The sequence below is a fragment of the Ustilago hordei genome (genome assembly GCF_900519145.1).
Source record: "Ustilago hordei strain Uho2 genome assembly, contig: UHO2_contig_01, whole genome shotgun sequence".
NCBI lineage: Eukaryota > Fungi > Basidiomycota > Ustilaginomycetes > Ustilaginales > Ustilaginaceae > Ustilago > Ustilago hordei.
Window position 1 is genome coordinate 1198365 of NW_024545270.1, and position 14000 is coordinate 1212364.

The 14000-nt window shown below is 47.8% G+C and overlaps 1 protein-coding gene across 1 annotated transcript; it reads left to right on the forward strand.

Annotated features, from left to right (window-relative positions):
* Positions 1-1113: 1113 nt before the first annotated feature.
* Positions 1114-2073, forward strand: UHO2_00386 (uncharacterized protein; the record flags this gene model as incomplete). The annotated part of the gene is made up of 1 exon (XM_041557006.1): positions 1114-2073. The coding sequence occupies one exon, from the start codon at positions 1114-1116 to the stop codon at positions 2071-2073; it is 960 nt and encodes a 319-aa protein (XP_041412940.1).
* Positions 2074-14000: the final 11927 nt, after the last annotated feature.

Here is a 14000-nt window from a genome sequence, read left to right on the forward strand (position 1 = left end):
GTGTTTTTCTGGCAACTAACCCATGTGTGTCTGGGCCAGCAGCCAACCTCGACAGCTGCCTCATCAGTGAACAGCACACCCCTCCAATCAGTTGTGCCATTAGCCTTGGCCCATTCTAGATGTTTATGCCAGTTTTTGGCTGTCAGAAATGGCTTTTGAAGCACAATCCAGCAGTTGATACCAGCCCAGTATGCTGCTTTCCAGAGCTGCATTATTGGAATGCTGCCAAGCGATGCTGACAGCTGTCACCATGATAGAAACAGGTTTTTGAGTACCTCATGCTGAAGGTATCAGTCCAAGGTAGCTGTCCAGGAGCATGGATGGCTGGATTGTGCTTTTGTTTCAAAGGTACCACACTCCTTAAAGTTATGGATGGTCTTGTGAACTGCTGTCTTGGAAATGCCACTTAGCTCTGTGATTTGTTGAATTGGCAGCCCAGTATCATGCATTGCAATGATTGAAGCATGCTTGCTTGGAGAGAGCTCATTGCCACAGACCATATCAGTGTTTGAAGTGTTCTTGCTTAGTATGATGGTAGTCCTATTGCTCAATGATGACAACAACCCAAATGTGGGATAACCGGCTAAATCAGGAAATTACCCGATTGTCCTCAAACTTATGCACAGGCATTGTACATACTGGACTCTATTGAAATATAGAGAAGATTTGGTCCCGATAACTGGCGATCGGGGAGAGTCTGAGTACGATGTCACTGCTGCTAGAAGACAGAAACATATATACTCGATTGACTGGTGAACGTGGTGATAATCTAGTGTTCTCAGCTTGATATACAGCTCGCGTGTAAACTGTCCCGAGATTTTAGATGTCAGTACAAAGTTCCTATAGTTATCGATCGTGCTGAGCTACCTCTGGATGGAGTGTCCACAGCAGTCAGTCGAAACCTGCAATAGCAAACACACTACTACATCTTCAAGCAAGAAAAGTCATAGAGGCTTTTCTATGACATATCTTGACAAGAATAATAATACACAGCACTCTACCACATATCTTGACAGGATCTGTAACAGAAGCATTTCTATTACAGATATCAGGTTTCAGGCACAAGACCTCTGACATTAGAGTGGATAGTTCAAGCAGCACCCCAAAATCAACATGATGGACAAGGGCCTGAACAACAAGCTCAAGAGGCTTCTCTCCCTAATGGAGGCTCAGCTGGAGCTCACCAGACAAGGTCAACACAAGGAGTGCCTACACTGCACTCACCTGAGTGAAGAAGAGACAATTGAGCTCTCCCACTCAAAAGATCAGGCAGGAGGGGACAAATCCATGATAGGAGACCTGCCCACACCAACCCTGGCATTGCAACCAAGGCAAGCAGTGTCATTTGCTGACTTGGATGAGCAGTCTGGCATCAATTACAAGAAGTATGCTTCCCCCACCAGGCCTAGATACTTCAAGCCCTGGGTGGACCCATACAACAGGCCTAGGATGCATCCTTATGGCCTGGAGCAAGAGGATGATGCTAGTGCAACAGGAGACCCCAACCTATTGCAATCAAAGCCAATCACCACCCCATTCCCCAAGTTCAATCTAAGAGATGTGGAAATCTTCATTCTTGAAGCTGAAGCCTGGTTCAAGTTCAATCAGGTTTATGAGCAAGCACACATGATCAACCACATGGGTGCTCAATTGGAAAGGAATGCTTGCAAATGGTGGACCTCCAAACTCCACATTGACAGAGCACAAGAAGGGAGACTGTTCCATGACTGGCACTACTTTACTGAGTGCCTAGCAGAACAGTTCAATCCCTGGAATACCAGAATGGAGGCCTACAACAAGTTGCTGGCTGTCCAGCTTACTAGTGATGCACCAGGTGCTGCCACACACCATGTAGAAGGCTTCAGAGACCTGGAAGGGCAAGTCAACCTGGATGATAACAAACTAGTTATTGACTTATTCAGAGGCAGCCTCACACACAGCCTGCAAGAGAAGTTTGAGCAGAACCCACCCATGAAAAGGTGGGAATGGTACTGGGAGGTCAAAGAGTTTGACTGGCAAAGGATGCTTCTACAGCAATCTGCTGCTAGACATCCAAGCACCACTCTGCCATGACCAAACTCAGGAGGCTGGCCTATGCCACCAGTTCAGAGTTCCTCGCCAGCTCGCCAGCCAGCACAAGCTTACCCAGCTCATCAGCCAGTGCAAGCAGTTCTTGGAAACCCTAGCTGACCAGCTGATCAGCTGGTGCCTTGTCAGCTTGTTTGGGACCCAAGACAGAAGGGCCTGCCCATAACTCATACCAGCATTTGCCACTTGTACAAAGGTGTTGAACACTGGGCAAGAGACTGTCTGAGTAAGAAGCTGGACCCCCTGGGCCCATGACCCATGGGACCAAAGGTCATGGTGACCACAGAGGAACTCCTCAAGGAAGGAGCCCCAGACTCAGGAGAGGAGCACATGGGCAACCTGGAGATGGTTGAACCTGATGACCTGGACTTCAGCCAGTACCAGCAACTGATGGACACTGGTCCTGAAGAGGTCCAAGACAATGGCAACAAGGGAAACATCAGTGGGGCAATGCACTAATGGCATGCATGGCCCTACAAACCTCATCGCCATCCCTTTGTATATATCAAGATTGCCCCTTATGTTTCTCTACCAGCGGAGGAAAAGCAGTATTAGAGCTATCTGGAACTGTCACCGGACACCAGCTTGCCATCAACAGTTCAGCGACGATACAAGTTGCTTCTGGCGAGCACAGCCTAGGAGTAGTAGAAGTCTCAGTGGCTGACACTGCCAACTACAACCTCATATTGGGTTTCACCAAACTTAGGAGGCTCAAGCTAACTATATGTTGGGATACAGGCCAACTAGAGTTCAAGGCCCAAGGACAGGAATGACCACCAGAAGCAGTGGTAACTGGGGGTCTACACACAAAGTCAGCAGAAGTTGTCATAGAAAGTAATCTATCACTGAATTCAGCGAAAGCAATGGTAACTCGCAAGTTGGAAGAATTCACCATAGAAAGAAGTCTATCACCGAATTCAGGAAAATCAATTGTAACAAGCTCCTATGGCAAGAAGCCAAAGCACCCCACCCTACATGGGAATGAGTTTGTATCAGCAGAATGCCTGCAATGAGCAGCCCTCAAGGATGGACCCATTGGGTCCATGCTGTTGGATAGCCCACCCTCATTGCTCCTGGCCTTTGGGTTTGTACCCACTGGCACTGGCAAAGGGGTTGAAATGGAGGTGGAAGTTGATAAGAAGGTATTGGCAGAAGACATACCAAAACAGTATTGACATTTGCAAGACATGTTTGATGAGGTGGAAGCAGACAAGCTGCCCCATCATACTGAGTATGACCTCCATCTCAAGTTGATGGAAGGTAGTAGGCTGCCACAGGGCCCACTGTACCTCAAGGAGCCAAAGGAGATGGCCAAACTGAGGAAGTACTTGGATGAGAACCTTGCAAAGGGGTTCATATGTCCATCAAAGAGCCCATCAAGGTCACCAGTGCTCTTCATGCCAAAGAAGGAAGGAGGTCTCAGACTTTGCATGGACTATTGCAGACTGAATGAGATCACCATCAAGAACCAGGCACTGTTGCCCCTCATCGAGGAGCAGCTATTCCTGCTATGAAAGGCAAAGGTCCATTCCAAGCTAGATCTGCAGGTGGCATACAATCTCATCTGCATTGCAAAAGGAGATGAATGGAAGACAGCATTTGGCACACAGTTGGGACTCTACATGTCCCTAGTGATGCCCTTTGGCCTGGCAAATGTGCCAGCCCACTTCCAATCATTTATCAACAACATCTTCCAAGACATCTTTGGAGTGTATGTAGTTGCCTACTTGGATAATTTCCTGAACTTCAGCAACACTGAAGACAAGCATGTACAGCATGTCACAGAGGTCCTCCTCCAATTGAGGAGCAACTGACTGTTCACCAAGCTGTCTAAGTGTGAGTTTCACACTACCACAGTTGAGTTCCTGGGGTACATTATCAAACCCACTGAAGTGGAAATGGACCCAGAGAAGGTGTGAACTGTCAAAGAATGGCTGATGCCAGAGTCAATCCATGACATCCAACAATTCCTGGGCTTTGCCAACTTCTACCAATGATTCATAGCCCACTTTGCCTGGATCACCAAACCATTAACCTTACTGGTGAAACTGATGGAATGCGTCAAGAAGTTTGAGTTACCAGAAGAGGCTCAACAGGCCTTCCACAAGCTCATACAGGCATTCATGATGGCCAGAGTGCTAAGACACTTTAATTACCACCTCCCAACAAGGTTGGAGACAGATGCAAGCAACTTTGCCATTGCAGGAGTGCTCAAACAAGAGCATGAAGGACATTGGCACACTGTAGCCTTCTACTCCCAGAAGATGTTGTCTGCCAAGAAGAACTACAAGATCCATGACAAGGAACTCCTAGCAGTGGTAGCCTGTCTCACTCAGTGGTGACACATGCTTGCAGGGCTGCCTAGTCAACTAGTCATTCTCATGGACCATGAGGTGTTCAAGTACTTCAAGTTGCAGCACCACATCACAGGGCAACAAGCCAGATGGGTGGTATTGCTGGCTGATTTTGACTTCATGCTGCAATACTGACCAGGAGACAAGGGTGGTGAACCCAACACTCTCACCAGATGAGTTGATATGCAACCAGTCAGTGAGGAGCAAGAGCACAATGTGCAGCAACTGCTACCTTCCTGGGTATTCAAGAAGGTGGAAAACAAAATTGGTAAAAGAAGTGGGATACAGAAAAATCCAGCAGAAACCATAGTAACAAGCATGGTATTACTGATTCCAACAGAATCAGTCCTAACAGCATGTTTGGATGATGATTCTGTATTAGCAGCTCCCATGCTCACAATGGAGTCCATAGCAACACAAGGGCTCAAGGAGCTGACCAAGATCTTTCAGCCCTTGGACCTGGAGCTATGGGAGATCCATGTTAAGAAGCCATTCGAGATCAAGGATGGCTTATGGCACAGTGGCAGAAGCTTATTGTCAGAGGTCGCGCGCCCAAAACCTGATATCTGTAATAGAAACGCATCTATTACGAATCCTGTTGAGATATGTGACAATGCTTGAAGTATTATGGTTCTTGTTGAGATATGTGTCATGGGCCTGAATTCTCAAGAAGCAGGAGGGTCACTGGTTCATATGGAAGGAGCACAGGTATCGGAGATCTAGTCGATACCAGTGGTGAGCATGGTCGTAGTGCAGTCTCCATGGAGACCATGGACTCCTATGGACTCACATGTGAGGAGGGCCAGGCACAGCCACAAGGAGGACCAAGCTCAAGGAGCATGCAGATGGTTACCACTCAGGGGCTTGAGAGACAAGAGTCAAAGGAACCATCACCAGTCAAAGGAGAAGGAGCAGTGTATAGGGAACCAGCAAGCAGGTCCTGAGGAGGAGGAGCAGTGTCAAAGGAGTTGCCACCACTCAGGAGGCACAGGGGTGCCAAGCAAGCAGGATAGCAAGGAGGAGGAGCAGTGTCAAAGGAGTCGACACAGCTCAAGAGGCACAGGGGTGCCAAGCAAGCAGGAGAGGCCCCCTGAACAGTACTCGATGAAGAAGGTACCCTCTGGAGAGAGAGCAAGAGCAGCATCGCTGGCGACACTGTGAAGAGGTATATAACCATACTTTCTCATCATCAAAGGTCGAGTGGATCCTCATCCACTCTACACCCATCATAACTAGTTATCACTTCAGCATAAGTATATATTAGTTTCAGTCAGCATAGTAGCAATCTATCAAGGTTGCTCCTCATTGTAGTGTGTGTGTTGTATCACCACTACCTGATGTCCAAAGGCAGTTCATAGCAAACCAGCAGTCCAGATATAGATAGAACTGAAGGCAGTCATCCACTGCAGTCTGGGGATCACCTCAAGCATCAGTCAACACACTGGACACTTGTGTTGATGCCACCAACCTTATCATCAACACCATCAACCTTATCACCAACACCTTCAACCTCATCATCATCAACACTCACACCAGACCTTGGTGTCATCATAACCTACGCATTGATATTGATTGTGCCAAGCTACCCCTGAATGGAGTGTCCACAGAGGTCAGCCAAAACCTATGATAGTATATACAACGAAAGCCACCTGCTGTCATTGCACAACTTGATAGTTGCCAAGCGACTAGCTCATCAAGACTGATACCGAGACAATAGCTGTTGCACAGTTTGATAGTCACCAAGTATCTTGACAGACCAACCTGGGTTTCAGGCGCGAGACCCCTGACATCTGGCAGGATGATGAAGTCGGTGCCAACAGGTGGGCGCTGACGACCAGAGGACGATGAAAGGGGGTGCAAGTCGCCACTCAGATGAAGTGGGACTGGCCCCTAATGGAGATGAGACAACAAGAGGTCCATCCATCTGCAGGAGGAAAGGGAAGCGATGACAATGAGTGGCATCACAAGAGGGATGGAGAGGATAGTAGGGAGGAGGAGGAGGAGCAGTGTCACAGGTGACACTACAAGAAAGGTATATAACCATGCTCCCCATCATAGGATAAGAGTGGATCGCCATCCACTCTACACCATACATAACTAGTTATCACTTTAAAGCATAAGTATACATTAGTTGCAGTCAGCATAGTTGCAATCAAGTAGGTTGCTTCCATTGTACTGTGTGTGTTGTATCACTGCTCACTGACATCTGAAGGTGGTTCATAGCAAACCAGTGGTCTGGATAATGATAGAACTGAAGGCAGTTGTCCACTGTGGTCTGGGGATCACCTCAAGCATTCAGTTGACACACTGGACACTTGTGTCAGTGACATCAACAATCTTGATCACACCAGACCTTGGTGTTGGTATCAGTTCATAACAGTTATTGATCATGCCAAGCTACCTCTGGACAGAGTGTCCACAGTGGTTAGTCGAAACCTGCAATAGCAAAACCACTACTACATCTTCAGGCAAGAAAAGTGATAGAGATGTCTCTACTACATATTGTCAGGGGTCTCGCGCCTGAAACCGAGGTCGGTCTGTCGAGATACTTGGTGACTATCAAACTGTGCAACAGCTATTGTCTTGGTATCAGTCTTGATGAGCTAGTCGCTTGGCAACTATCAAGTTGTGCAATGACAGCAGGTGGCGTTTGTTGTATATACTATCATAGGTTTTGGCTGACCTCTGTGGACACTCCATTCAGGGGTAGCTTGGCACAATCAATATCAATGCATAGGTTATGATGACACCAAGGTCTGGTGTGAGTATTGATGATGATGAGGTTGATGGTGTTGGTGATAAGGTTGATGGTGTTGGTGATAAGGTTGGTGGCATTGATGATAAGGTTGGTGGCATCAACACGAGTGTCCAGTGTGTTGACTGATGCTTGAGGTGATCCCCGGACCGCAGTGGACTACTGCCTTTGGTTCTATCTATATCTGGACCGCTGACCTGCTATGGGTCATCTTCGGATGTCAGGTAGTGGTGATACAACACATGCACTATGATGAGGAGCAACCTTGATAGATTGCTGCTATGCTGACTGAAACTAATATATACTTATGCTGAAGTGATAACTGGTTTATGATGGTTGTGTAGAGTGGATGAGGATCCACTTGACCTTTGATGATGAGAAAGCATGGTTATATACCTCTTCACAGCATCACCAGCAACGCTGCTCCTGCTCTCTCTCCAGAGAGTACCTTCTTCATCGAGTACTGTTCAGGGGGCCTCTCCTGCTTGTTTGGCACCCTTGTGCCTCCTGAGTGGTGTCGACTCCTTCAACACTGCTCCTCCTCCTCAGGACCTGCTTGCCGGTTCCCTATATACTGCTCCTTCTCCTTTGACTGGTGACGGTTCCTTTGACTCTTGTCTCTCAAGCCCCTGAGTGGTAACCATCTGCATGCTCCTTGAGCTTGGTCCTCTTCATGGCTGTGCCTGGCCCTCCTCGCATATGGGCTCCGTGCTCCTTTGCATGTGAGTCCATAGAAGTCCATGGTCTCCATGGAGACTGCACTACGACCATGCTCTCAACTGGTATCAACTAGATCTCTGATACCTGTGCTCCTTCCATATGAACCAGCGACCCTCCTGCTTCCTGAGCATTCAGGCCCATGACAGATACCAGCATTAGAAGGAGAAGCATACAGGAGATAACCACATGCAGGAGCAGGGACCAAGCTCAGCATCACATGGATGGTTACCACTCAAGGGGTACATGCATACAGCCACATAGGACCAAGCACAGGGGTGACCACATGATCAAGGGGGCTTGGCAACTGGGCCTGACATGTGGTTAAGGGACCCACAAGATAAGGTCAAGAAGATGGTTGCTGGTGAAGAGAGAGGGAGTTGTGTCAAGAAGACTGGGGATTGTCTATGAGGAGGAGGAGCTGTGTCAAAGGGGTCATCACACATCACCAGGCAAAGAAGAGCATGAAGGTGAAGGGGCAGTGTTGCACAAACCAATACACTGTGCAAGCAGTAGAGGCACAGCATCAAAGGGATTGACACCAGCAAGAGAGAGGGTGTCAAAAGGAGGCAAAGGCCTCTCAGGAGGAGCAGGAGAGGTGTCGCAGGCGACACCAAGCAAATGCATAAATACTCTCATTCTACCATAGCATACAAGTGGATCCTCATCCACTCTACTCTATACTTTACATACTCTTTACTTGACTCATAGTTACATATCATTGCAATAGCAGAGCTTTGCAACAACACCTCATATGTGTGTGTTGTATCACTGTTAGGCATCAACTGTAGGTGGTGTTCCTCAACACCTGCAGTCCAGTCCCTTACTGTAGGCAGTGTTTTCTTGACATCTGCAGTCCAGTCAGTTATTGTAGGCAGTGTCCAACACCTGTGGTCCAGTAACTCTCATCCTCTGTAGGTGATAAGCATATCACAGTCCAGACAACATTAGAGAGCATTAGCAACAGTACTATGAACACTTGTACTGTAAAGGAGAGTGTATTACTCTCTCTCCAGAGAATAATGGACATGCTGTGCAACCTCTGAATGGAGTGTTCAAGGTGGTCAGCTGAGACCTACCAGTATGAAGCTGTCTGGTTACTTTTAGTTGAAACATACTGAGTAGATCTTACTCAATTGATCTCACCAAAACCAATCAGAAACACCCAACCTGGTTTCAGGCATGCGACCACTTACAGGTGCCTCTCTGACCGATTCTCGTGAGACCTGTCGTACTCAGCGTGGTATTACGATTCCCACTGAACTCTGTGGTAACAACTTCGTTCCTACTGATCCTGATGAGTTATGCCATAGGATCATTTCTCCTACTGATCTCAGTGAACTCTTCCTTAAGCTCTCGTTTAGCCCAATCCTGCGATTTCTGCACTCCTTCATATGACTTCAACTTCTTCCTACCTCCTGCGCATCTGGCTCCTATGACACTTATCACCCCCAGATGGATGGACAAACCGAACGGGTCAATCAAGTAGTGGAGCAGTACCTGCAAATGTACTGCAACTATGAGCAGGATGGTTGGGCTGAGCTGCTTCACACAGCTGCCTTTGTGTATCACAACACAATCCACAACAGCATTGGTGTCTTGCCATTCTTCACATGTTATGGATGGAACCCCAAGGCCCATCTGGACATCCCTCAGCAATTAGGTGTGAATGACCCTGATTGCCTTGAGTACATGGTCAACAGAGAGGAGCATTGCAAGTACCTTCAAGAACAGATCAGGGAGGCACAATGTTGAACAGTGGACCAATACAACCAGAAGCACAAGGACATCAAGTTCAAGGTCAGTGATCTGGTTTACATCAATTGCCAGAACTGGAAGAAGAGGTGACCCACTCCAAAGCTCAATACAAGGTTTGCAGGACCTTACCTGGTACAGGAACAAGTGGGCCACCAAGCATATCACATTACATTGCCAGTGAACCTCAGAGTTCACAATGTGTTCCATGTGTCCATGCTCAAACCAGCAAAGTCAAGCTTACTTTCACAATGGGCAGCACAGCCAGTGGTACCCCTTCTACCAGATGAGGAACTAGAATTCAAAGTCAAGACCCTCATTGGGAAGTGCACACACAACTGGGTGGTAAAATACAAAGTGCTCTGGAGAGGGTACCCAGAAGAGGCAGCATCTTGGGAACCAGTGACTAATCTCAGCTGCCCAGACCTCATCCAGGAATATGAGGCATTGGGGGGGAGATGAGACTAGCACAAGCATGAGGTACGAAGAGGAGGCGAAATAAAAAGCACAAGGTACGAAGAAGAGGCGAAATCGGTAAAAGGGAGTTGGGACCAATTTGAGCGAAATCTGTGAGAGAAGATGCATAACTACAGATTATGCAGAAATCTGTAGTAGATGAGTGGTATGACAGATTTCACAACAAAGTAGGAGGCAGCAACCTCTCACCACACACAAAAGAGGTCAAGGACAAAATACCCAACAAACAGGGTCATGAGGGATCTCATGAGAGGCAGGTCACAGGCTCAGTGAGATCAAGAGGAACAAAGGATGAGATTGCAGCTATGTCACTACATGTTGACATAGCCAGAAGGAACAACAGGAGCAGCAAGGGCCACATGAGTCCACTGCTTGTCAACCATGGGCTCCACCCACAAGTTGATAGGGTCTGGGGAGCCACCAGCCTCTGTCACAGACTTGTGAGGCTGGTGCTCTGAGTACAAACAGTTGTGGTGCTCAACAAAGAGCTGGAGTGTCCAAAGGATAGAACTTACCAATTTGGGGTGATGAAGATGCCATACAACTCACATCACAGTCACCCAGCCATGAGACATGACAGGATTGGTCACCTGCTCCTCAGAACAAACAATTCCAGGACTGTCGCCACCTGCTACAGTCAGGTGAGCTCATTCAGCATGGTGCGAGCCTCAAGGCTGTAGACTGGGGGTACCATCGCCAGGATATTCCAGGCCTGGATGAGCAGGAATGTCACATTCGCAGTGACCCAACCCAGCAAGGTAGCAGTGCACACAAGCATGCAGAATTTGGTTGCGCTCCCCAAAAGGGTTGGGGAAGGCAGAGGCAAAGCAGCTGAAGGAAGAGAAAAGTCAAGGAGGGTCAGCATCAGCAAAGTAGGAAGGAGACAACAGGGAGGTACTTACAGGACACCAAGGTTGAAACACCAGCAACATTGCCAGCTTGGCCATGGCATGAAGCCTTCCATCAGGTGCAGCATGGCCAAACGATGTAGGCAGTGCTCAGGCAAGGATCTGGTAGGCACATCCCAGTCCCACAGGAAGTACATATCAGCAACCTGGGCCACAAGGTCAGCCACAACAAACCTTTTGGACCAGCTGGCAATCTCCCCATTGGTAGGGAGGTGTCAGTTGGGAGGAGAAGGAGGTGGGATGTGGCAACCCACCCAGCAAGGAGGAGGAGTTAAGGGTTGTACCTCCAGCCAGAAAATGGGCATACCAGGCCTGGAGGAGGCCAAGACTGCATTGATCACTTTGTTGGTGGTAGGAGGAGGTGTTGGGGAATGAGCCAACTCCACCTCCCAGGCAGCCTGATGTTCAGGAGTCGAAAGGTCCACCAGGGGACATCTGGAATCGATGTTGTAAAGATCTTGAGGGGGCGACGTTGGGGAGTAATCCTGACCAGAAGGACCCAAACCAGTGGGCACCAAGGCAGGGATGATGGGGGATGTAGAGGACCCAACCTCATCATCATCACCCAAGAACAAACACATCTTGGGGTCGATACCCAAGAAAAGGGGCTCCAGAGGTGCTGGGTCCACCAAGGAAGGAGGAAGAACTGCTTCCAGGACTGGAGCATCACGAGGCTGCAAGTAAAGAATGATTCTATGACACTTGGGAATGGAAGCCTTGGGTTTGGTAGAAGGGGTGCCAGGTGCCGATCAAGAACAAAGCTGGTACAGCATGATGACTGAACCGCAGAAGAGGGGGGCAATGGTGGCAGGAGAAGGAGATGGTGGAGAAGGACATTGTAAGCGGTCGCGCGCCAGAGACTAGCTGAGGTTGATTGAGTGAGGTCTACTCGATATGTTTCACCTAAACATAACCAAGCATCACCACCTGGTAAGTCTCAAATGACTGCCTTGAACACTCTGTTCAGAGGTTGCACAGCATGAATGTTTGTTCATTGGTGAGTGGGTGATACACCCTCTCCTACAGTATGAGTGTTCATAGTACTGTTGATAATGCTCTTGGATGTCATCTGGACTGTGATATGCTAATTGCCTACAGAGGATGGGAGTTACTGGACTGCAGGTGTGAATCACTGCCTACAATAACCAACTGGACCACTGGTGTCAAGCAACACCACCTACAGCAAGGGACTGGACTGCAAGTGTTGAAGAACACTGCCTACAGTAAGGAACTGGACCACTAGTGTTGAAGAACACCACCTACAGTTGTCAACTAACAGTGATACAACACACATGTTGAGAGTTGTTGCAAGAGCACTGCTATTGCAATGGTACATAGCTAAGTAAGTAGTAATAAGTAAGTAAGTAAAATAAGTAAGTAAAGAGTAAGTAAAGAGTAAGTAAAGAGTGGATGGGGATCCACTCGTATGCTATGGTAGAATGAGAGTATTTATGCATTTGGTTGGTGTTGCCCATGACACCTATCCTGCTCCTCTTGAGGGGCCTTTGTCCCCTGTTCAGCACTGTCTTGTCCTGCTGGCATCAATCCCATTGATACTGCACTCCTACTGTTTGCATGGTGTAAGGGTTATGCAACACTGCCCTCTCGCTGTCATGCTCTCCTTCTGCCTGATGATGTGTGATGCCCCCTTTCAACACAGCTCCTTCTTGACTTTGTCTTGTGAATCCCTTTAGTCGCTTGTTGAACCTCGTGACCCAACCCCTTGGTCATGTGGTCACATCAGCACAGCTCTGAGTACTTGCTCATATCGGCCAACTAGTTGAGGCATGCTGATCCAACTGATCCTGACTGATCCTGTGAGATTGATCTGGATTCCTGGAGTTTGATTGATCTCATAATTCATATGCACTGCCAACCTGATTAATCTCGTTGATCCCCAATGGTTTTTGGCTCTGATCAATCTGGCACACCCTTCATATGTTGATCCTCTGTGCACCCTTCATATACTGCTCCATTATGCGACATTACCATGACTGCTGCTGATCAATTGGCGCACTCTCTTGCGCTGGCCAGCCGACCCTGTGACAGACATTTGACACACAAGGATGGGCCTCAACGGAGCTCGGCTCTTAAGAGGGGGGTAATGTCATAGGGTCGGATGCGCAGAAGCAGGAAGAATGGATGTCATATGAAGAGGAGCACAGGAATCATAGGATCGGGCAAAATAAGGGTTACAACAGAGTTCATCAAGATCTGTAGTAGAAGTGGTTCTATGACAGATCTCGTCCAAATTGGCACAAGCGGGATGTTACTACATGTCAGAGGTCTCGCGCCTGAAACCTGATATCTGTAGTAGAAACATGTCTATTACAAATCCTGTTGAGATAGGTGACAACATGTTGTGTATTACTGTTCTTGTTGAGATATGTAGTAGAGAAGCCTCTATGACTTTTCTTGCCCAAAGATGTAGTAGTGTGTTTGCTATTGCAGGTTTCAACTGACTGCTGTGGACACTCTGTCCAGAGGTAGCTTGGCATGATCAATAACAATGAATGTATTACAAAGACACCAAGAGCTGGTGTGAATGATATTGTTGATGCCAACATGACTGTCCAGTGTGTTGACTGAGTGTTTGAAGTGATCCCTGGACCACAGTGGATGATGGCCTTCAGTTCTATGATCGTGAGCTGGACTGCTGGTTGCTAGGAACTGCCTTCAGTGTCAATTGTTATCCAGACTGCAGGTTTCTATGAACTGCCTTTGGATGTCAGTGAGCAGTGATACAACACATGCACTACAATGGAAGCAATCTATTATGATTGCAACTTGCTGACTGAAACTAATGTATACTTATGCTGAAGTGATAACTAGTTATGTATGGTGTAGAGTGGATGGCAATCCACTCACTTGCTAGGACAGAGAACATGGTTATATACCTTTCTTGCAATGTTGCCTGCAACACTGCTCATCCTCCTCATTCCTCCT